Genomic DNA, 7,074 nt, shown 5'->3' on the forward strand with positions numbered 1-7,074 from the left:
GAACGAATCAGCATGAGACACGTCATCAGAGATCTGACGTCATGGTTAACAGGCAAACTTATTTATTATTCCTATAACGCACAATTTAATAAGATAGATAGAATAAGGCAATTATTATGTCTTCATCATACAAAGCCAAGAAAAGTTTTGTTTTTGATCACACACAACGAGAAACAAAGGAGTTTTAAGAAAAGCTTCCATTGTGCTCAATTGGCTATTACTGTGTATCCAGTGCAAGATCACGCCAAGTTTCTGCATCTGCTTGCTGAGTTTCCTGATCTGAAACAATCGCAATTGGGATGGATTACAACATTAGTTAAGCAGCCACAAAGCTCAAAACTCTCTTAAACAAAGCTCATACCTTAGCTGTACGGTGTTTGTAACATACACAACAAAAGTGGCTTATTTGTGTGGTTTCCTTACATGACATTTGAGATCTCAACTATTTTAGTAGATCACATATGCATATCACTAGACACTACTAGTGTGAATTCTCAAAACTAACTAGCAGTTTTAAGAGACGACTATGTGTTCCAAAGACATTTAGAGAGCTAATTTAGAATCTCAGATAGCTAAAGCAAAGCAAAATCAGAACAAAGAGACATACTGGTTTCTTCAGTATCATCAGTCCTAACAGCAAGCACTGGAGGCAATGGAAGATCTGCAACAATAACACCACAACAATCTTCGATGAATTTGGATTTTGGGGGAAATACAATGAATGATCTTGAGGTATAACGTGGAAGGGATAAATAGGTTACCATCATCAGGTAAAGTGTCCCTCATCCACTCCTCGTCCACAATGTCTATAAGCATACCAAGACTTACTTCCGCCATGTTCGAAAACCAAAGCTTGGAACCCTTCAAATTTTCAAATAAAAAATCATTCAAATAATCAACACATATACAAGAAAGTTGTATTATTGAAGTACAAAGTCGAAATTGCTTTGTCCTCCTTGTACAATAGGAAAACAATTGAACAGAACTGGGACTTTTGAATTTGGGGAAAGTGACAGTATATAGAAGACAGAACACTGATCAATAACCTATGAAGAATTGAAACAATCTACAGAGATTTTCGCCGGAGATAGACAAAAAATTAGGGTTCTATTTGAGTAATTTCGTGGAGCAGTTGGTGAACACTCTAGGAAAGAGACCGTATATGAAATCACAGACCAAAAGCGAAAGCCAATTCTTAGTAAACAACACGATTCTCGAAGAAAAAACCAAACTTGATTCGAAATTAGTAGAGAGATTCACCTGGTCGAGACGATGCACCCGTACTCCACTGAGAAAACTACAACCTTTTTAAGTTTTTACAAAAAAACGTCAGCCTTTTTTTTTTTCTAGGCCGTAAAATTTAAATTGCACTAAACCTTCCAGTTTAGTTAGAGGTTTTCGGAAAGCTGATGAAAATTTAAAGTTAGGGTAATCTCTTTATACGGTTCAGNCCCCCCCCCCCCCGGCCACAACAGCGATCGACGACTACCCCTCACCGCCGATTGCGTGCTTCATTCAGGTGCTTTCTTCTTCTTCTTCTTCTTCCCGTTCACCTTGAGAAGTTTTATAATAAAGTTGATTCTTTAATGTGTTTCTTCGACCCAGTAAAGTAATTTTGCGATTTTCGTTTCATCCGTCGTGATTCTTGTGTAACTAGTTATTGATGAAGTAGAAATTTGGGATCTTTATGTTAACTTCAAATTTGTGAAATTGGGATAATCTTCTAACACAGTGTACCAATTCTGGTGATTTTGTTTCTTTACATCAATGCATTAAATCAGGTATCTCAAAGGAAGCAATGAGTTCTTCACCGTCCTTGGAGATATTAGGTATGTGAATCATTGAAACTCAATTTCATTCTTGGAGTTATGTTCAAAATGTCTCTCTCGTCTCTGAAGTCACTTTTTTTTTCTTGCAGTTAGAGAAGCTGACGGTTTCTCTGTGTGGAATGGTCCTCCATTCAGTAATGGTCAGCCAACTCTCAAGCTTGAACGAGTTTCATGCTCCAACACCAAGTTCAGTGTTGATGGATCCAAGCTGATGGCGATGAAATCAGATGGGATCATCAGTATCTATAATTCCTCCAGCTTGACAGAAGTGCGGTCGTTCACTATAGCTAATGTTACGGCTGCTGAGCTATCTCCATGCGGGACTTATCTTCAGACATTTCAAAAACCCACTACTCCGCAGGAGAAGAACGTCTCTGTTTGGAATACTGAGACTGGAGATCTGGCACATAGTCATTACCAAAAATCCATTACTAAAACCACATGGTAAGCAAGTCTCAGTACTAAATTGCGAGCATGTAAGATGCGTGGATATAGATAATAGTCTTTATGCTTATTATGCTGCTTTTATGATACGGGGTGTTTCTGTTTTGCTACGTAGGCCATCAATTCGCTTCTGTCCTGATGAATCTTCCGCGTGCCGGTTAGCTACAAATGAGGTTCAGTTCTTTGACCCGAAAGATTTCTCGAAAGGAATAACATCCCGGATCAGAGTTCCTGGGGTTGCTGCATTTGAGCTTTCTAAAACGCCAGCTTCCCATGTTGCTGTGTTTGTTCCAGAATCAAAGGTGTTTTTCGTTTCTTGGGCTAACGCATTCTGCTTTTGAATAGTAAAAGAAACATCTTTCCTTCTATATGCTAACGCTGTTAGTTTTCTCGTTTGAAAGGTTGTCTTTTTTTCATTCTGAAAGTTGCAGAGCAACAATGTGTATAATTGTTTCCCCTGTAGACAAGCAACTCTGACATGTTAATTCTTACATGTATAGGGGAGTCCAGGCAGTGTCCAGATATTTGGATGTGGGAGAGATTTGCAGAGTCAGCCAAGTGCTCGACGTAGCTTTTTCCGATGTTCTTCTGTGCAGTTTAGTTGGAACCACGGTTCCACTGGACTCTTAGTGGTTGTACAATCAGATGTTGACAAGACCAACCAAAGTTATTATGGGGAAACAAAGCTACACTACCTTACAATAGATGGCACACATGAGGGCCTCGTTCCATTACGTAAGTCCTAAGCTTAATATATCTGCTGTTGTGATTGCTAGTGGTACTGAATACTGAATCTTTGGTGCTTTAACAGGTAAAGAAGGACCAGTTCATGATGTTCAATGGTCTTTTTCTGGTTCAGAGTTTGCAGTTGTATATGGCTGTATCCTTTCCATCAGCTATAACGACTTATATGTAAGAGTTCATTTAGGAATAATGTTTATCAGTTGACATGTTAATCTCCTTGTGTTCTTGTTAAGATGTTATTTTGCTTTTATCTATACGCTCTTTTGGGCATGGCTTTCTTCGAACATTGTTTTTTCCTTAACTGTGCTTCAGTTATGCCTGCTTGTGTAACAATCTTTGACAAGAATTGCAAACCCTTGATGGAACTTGGCGAAGGTCCTTATAACACTCTTCGATGGAACCCAAAAGGGAGAGGTATGATTCTCTTCTTCATCCCTCATTTCTTTGTCTCTTGTTTTTGTGTCTTTTTAAACAGTGAACTTATGTACATACATGTTTTTGTAACTTCCAAACAATGTTCCACAGTTTTATGTGTGGCTGGATTCGGTAACTTGCCTGGTGATATGGTAAATAAGGATCCCTTGTCTTCTTCATATTTTCAATTTTGGGGTGACGACATTGTGACAATTAGTCAGCAGTTCTCATTTTCTTTTTTGAAACAATTCTCTATAAATGGTGTTATATTTCAGGCGTTCTGGGATGTTGTCAGCAAGAAGCAGCTTGGAAGTAATAAAGCCGAGTGGTCTGTAACAAGTGAATGGTCTCCGGATGGGCGTTATTTCTTGACTGCCTCAACAGCACCAAGACGTCAAATTGACAATGGGTATGTTAATACTTCTTGCCACATTATTGTCATTGAGTTTAGTTTCTTTTCCGAACAGAACGAGTGGTGAAATGAATACTGTGGAACATATTTAAAGTTGAATGTATGAACCAGCCACTGTTATATTTGAAGTCGTCAGAGATGGTATTTTTCTATTTTTCTTCTTAGTTTAAACTTATGTTTCGTCGTTGTCTTGACTGAAGGATGAAAATCTTCAACTACGATGGAAAGCGTTATTTCAAAAAGGCGTTTGAGAAGCTGTATCAGGTATGTCTCTTCAACAGCTCTGAAAAAAAAAGACATTAATTACCAATTGTCTTACTGGAGTGCTATGGTTAATTTACCTACAGGCTGAATGGAAACCAGAGTCTCCGGACAGGTTCGGTGAGATCAGCGAACTTATCAAGTCAGTTGAATCATTGAAACTCGGCGAGGGAAAATCACAAGGTCCTCATCTCTCTTTGTTTAAACACTTAAACCTGTCTCTGATTGTAAGAAGGTTTTGTGAACTTACCATGTTAATCGATTTCGACTTATCTATCTTAGGACAAGGATCAGCTCAGAAGAAAGCTATTGTTCCCAACACTATTGCAAAAAAACCGGCTGCATATCAACCTCCTCATGCTAAGCACGCAGCTGCTATTCAAGCCGAGGTAACTCAATAACTTTTCTATAATCTCCGGTGATATCAAATTACTTATTGTTAACATACACAGTCATGATTCTGATTCATGTTTGAAACGAAAAACGAAAATGACCAAAGTTTCTCTCAGTGAGCTCTTAAATACGCTTGTCCATAACCAAACCACCAATGGGATATTCACTGTTACTACCGTTTTCGATTGAACATTTTTGGCGTTACATATCAAATATGTCTCTGATAGTTTCATTATTTGCAATTGCAGTTGCTTGGAGTAAACACAGCAGGGTAAGTCTTTATCTTACAATACATACATACATAATCTGAGAAACCGTCATGCATATGTTGATGGATGCTCTGGTGTTAATGCAGAGAGATGAGCAAGAACGCTCTTAGAAACAAGAAGAAGAGGGAGAAGAAGAAAGCGGCCGAGGCTGCTGCTTCTGGAGCTAACAACGCATGACTGAATAAGTCACACTCTTTGATATGAAACTTGAATGGAGATTACAGTTTTGGGATTCTCGGATGGTAATAAAGATTCTATAGATCATGCAGAAAACGTTATGTAAACCTCTTTTTTGCCTTTTTTACATTTTCCTTATCAGTTGTTAACCCGCCAAAATCAGAAGAAGCCTAAAAAGATTAAAGAAGAAAAATCGGATATTTTGTGAGGTGAAAACTAAGCGTCTCTGTTTCAATACAAAACTTAACAATGTTTCATTATAAAGGAGGAAAATGAATGTTTTAGTTCACATTGATTTTGTAACTTAGTGAGTGTTATGTGTTATAAAGTGTAGTGTTAATAAATTATAACCAAAAAAAGCAGTATACTGTGTTGCACGTTTAGCAAACGATTATCACAATTTCATTTTCGTGATGTTAAAACTGATTAATCTACTGTAAAACCGCATAGTTTTCACTGTTTTCCCAACTCTAGAAGATTCGTACTTGTTTATCTCTACTTGGCACACATGCATGTATAGTCAAACCGAACACATACACATACATTAACACGTACATGACGACATGTATTATATATCCGGAACCTTAAGGTTCGTCCAAAACAGGTAAGTAAGAAAGCAGCACGAACACGAACTCTTAACAAAAACATTGTAGTTATATATGGGTTAAGTAATTGCATGCAATTTCAAGCTACGTGTCCAGCTTAAGACACTCAAGTCTCACATCTGTCCCTTTTTACTTCGACTTCGCTTCTTTTGGCTTCTTTTAAACTCTCTCTGTCTCTCTCTTTCTTCCTCACACTTTATTGTTTAATTTTGAGTGTTTAATTTAGACGATAATGGCAACATCAGCTCGTAGAGCGTATGGTTTCGGTAGAGCCGACGAGGCTACACACCCTGACTCTATCCGAGCCACTTTAGCAGAGTTCCTCTCCACTTTTGTCTTCGTCTTTGCAGCTGAAGGCTCTATCCTCTCTCTCGGTTCGTGCATGCACCGTTCTGACTCTGTATTTTGAGTCGTTTCATATGTGTTGTGACTTGTGTCTTTATTTTTTCTTAGATAAGTTGTATTGGAACCACGCTGCTCATGCGGGAACAAACACGCCAGGAGGATTGGTTTTAGTGGCGTTGGCTCATGCGTTTGCTCTGTTCGCTGCTGTTTCAGCAGCGATCAATGTCTCTGGTGGACACGTAAACCCGGCAGTCACTTTTGGTGCTCTTATTGGAGGAAGAATTTCAGCGATCCGTGCCATCTACTACTGGATCGCTCAGCTTCTTGGAGCCATCCTCGCTTGTCTCTTGTTAAGACTCGCTACAAACGGCCTGGTAAAACACTAAATTACATTCAAATTAGTATTTTGGCGTTGGCTTCGTGTTAGAAACTTAGAAGTCAATTTCAACGAATAAGGACTCAAACAAAGTTTGTGTTCATGCAGAGACCAGTTGGTTTCCGTGTAGCATCAGGTGTTGGAGCGGTTAATGGACTTGTTCTAGAGATCATTTTAACATTTGGCTTAGTCTACGTCGTATATTCGACTTTGATTGATCCAAAACGTGGAAGCCTCGGGATCATAGCGCCGCTGGCAATCGGACTCATCGTTGGAGCAAACATCTTAGTGGGTGGACCATTCTCTGGTGCATCGATGAATCCAGCTAGAGCCTTTGGTCCAGCATTGGTGGGATGGAGGTGGCATGACCACTGGATCTATTGGGTCGGACCATTCATCGGTGGCGCCTTAGCAGCTCTTATATATGAGTACATGGTCATACCCACCGAGCCACCTACCCACCACACACACCAGCCCTTGGCTCCTGAAGATTACTAGATGGAACTTTTCTCCTCATGTCACTGCTTTTGGTCTTTGTTCAAGCTTTCTTTGTGCGTATGAATGAAATCACTTTGCATAGATACTTTGTTTTGCTGCTACTCTTTGTTTGTTGTAATAATAAGAATAAAGAATGATGATTTCGCAATACTCAGATCTTTTTACCAAACATATGAATACAAGTACCAATATCCTATATAATCTAATCTACTGGCTTTCTTCTTCTGTCTTATCAGTTTTCTTTTGCTGAAACCTGAAAAAAAAAAAAAAAAAAAAAAAAAAAAAAAAGAAAAAAAAAAAAGAAGAT

At 38.8% G+C, this 7,074-nt stretch overlaps 4 protein-coding genes across 5 annotated transcripts in view; 2 read left to right on the forward strand and 2 right to left on the reverse strand.

Moving 5' to 3' along the window:
* LOC104751172 (anaphase-promoting complex subunit 13) lies at positions 46 to 1,365 on the reverse strand. Of its 2 annotated transcripts, none has more exons than XM_019238581.1 (4): positions 1,047 to 1,231; positions 762 to 861; positions 608 to 661; positions 46 to 279 (listed from the first exon to the last, which is right to left on the reverse strand). In XM_019238581.1, exons 2-4 carry the CDS (start codon positions 835 to 837, stop codon positions 218 to 220), a joined length of 192 nt encoding a protein of 63 aa, XP_019094126.1. In that variant the 5' UTR covers positions 838 to 861; positions 1,047 to 1,231; the 3' UTR covers positions 46 to 217. The 2 variants fall into 2 exon arrangements, with proteins under 2 accessions (XP_019094126.1, XP_019094125.1); XM_019238580.1 differs by lacking the exon at positions 1,047 to 1,231 and adding an exon at positions 1,261 to 1,365 and having other exon boundaries at positions 75 to 279.
* Positions 1,458 to 5,159, forward strand: LOC104751173 (eukaryotic translation initiation factor 2A-like). Its single transcript, XM_010473071.2, has 14 exons — positions 1,458 to 1,519; positions 1,782 to 1,829; positions 1,919 to 2,273; positions 2,389 to 2,575; positions 2,774 to 3,008; positions 3,085 to 3,153; positions 3,330 to 3,431; positions 3,543 to 3,583; positions 3,707 to 3,840; positions 4,044 to 4,107; positions 4,191 to 4,287; positions 4,387 to 4,493; positions 4,746 to 4,768; positions 4,853 to 5,159. Exons 2-14 carry the CDS (start codon positions 1,799 to 1,801, stop codon positions 4,941 to 4,943), a joined length of 1,536 nt encoding a protein of 511 aa, XP_010471373.1. The 5' UTR covers positions 1,458 to 1,519; positions 1,782 to 1,798; the 3' UTR covers positions 4,944 to 5,159.
* LOC104751174 (aquaporin TIP3-1) lies at positions 5,529 to 6,901 on the forward strand. The gene is made up of 3 exons (XM_010473072.2): positions 5,529 to 5,922; positions 6,002 to 6,267; positions 6,378 to 6,901. Exons 1-3 carry the CDS (start codon positions 5,781 to 5,783, stop codon positions 6,765 to 6,767), a joined length of 798 nt encoding a protein of 265 aa, XP_010471374.1. The 5' UTR covers positions 5,529 to 5,780; the 3' UTR covers positions 6,768 to 6,901.
* The window catches only part of LOC104753811 (testis-expressed sequence 2 protein-like), a 3,582-nt gene continuing 3,482 nt past the window's right edge, over positions 6,975 to 7,074 (reverse strand). Inside the window, exon 8 of the mRNA XM_010476006.2 lies at positions 6,975 to 7,020. Coding sequence (XP_010474308.1) covers positions 6,975 to 7,020 — 46 coding nt within the window. The remainder of the gene's footprint in view (positions 7,021 to 7,074) is intronic.

This window comes from Camelina sativa, chromosome 16 (genome assembly GCF_000633955.1).
Source record: "Camelina sativa cultivar DH55 chromosome 16, Cs, whole genome shotgun sequence".
Lineage (NCBI taxonomy): Eukaryota > Viridiplantae > Streptophyta > Magnoliopsida > Brassicales > Brassicaceae > Camelina > Camelina sativa.

What these genes read in the sequence shown, in the direction of transcription:
- LOC104751174 (XM_010473072.2), top strand. Translation starts at nt 5,781, where the DNA reads ATGGCAACATCAGCTCGTAGAGCGTATGGTTTCGGTAGAGCCGACGAG. An exon ending in AGGCTCTATCCTCTCTCTCG is followed by an intron (nt 5,923 to 6,001) that starts GTTCGTGCATGC and finishes ATTTTTTCTTAG; the next exon opens with ATAAGTTGTATTGGAACCAC. An exon ending in GACTCGCTACAAACGGCCTG is followed by an intron (nt 6,268 to 6,377) that starts GTAAAACACTAA and finishes GTGTTCATGCAG; the next exon opens with AGACCAGTTGGTTTCCGTGT.
- LOC104751173 (XM_010473071.2), top strand. Translation starts at nt 1,799, where the DNA reads ATGAGTTCTTCACCGTCCTTGGAGATATTAG. An exon ending in GTTTGCAGTTGTATATGGCT is followed by an intron (nt 3,154 to 3,329) that starts GTATCCTTTCCA and finishes ACTGTGCTTCAG; the next exon opens with TTATGCCTGCTTGTGTAACA. An exon ending in CGTTTGAGAAGCTGTATCAG is followed by an intron (nt 4,108 to 4,190) that starts GTATGTCTCTTC and finishes ATTTACCTACAG; the next exon opens with GCTGAATGGAAACCAGAGTC.
- LOC104751172 (XM_019238581.1), bottom strand. Translation starts at nt 837, where the DNA reads ATGGCGGAAGTAAGTCTTGGTATGCTTATAGACATTGTGGACGAGGAG. An exon ending in GGACACTTTACCTGATGATG is followed by an intron (nt 662 to 761) that starts GTAACCTATTTA and finishes TTATTGTTGCAG; the next exon opens with ATCTTCCATTGCCTCCAGTG. An exon ending in TGATGATACTGAAGAAACCA is followed by an intron (nt 280 to 607) that starts GTATGTCTCTTT and finishes CGATTGTTTCAG; the next exon opens with ATCAGGAAACTCAGCAAGCA.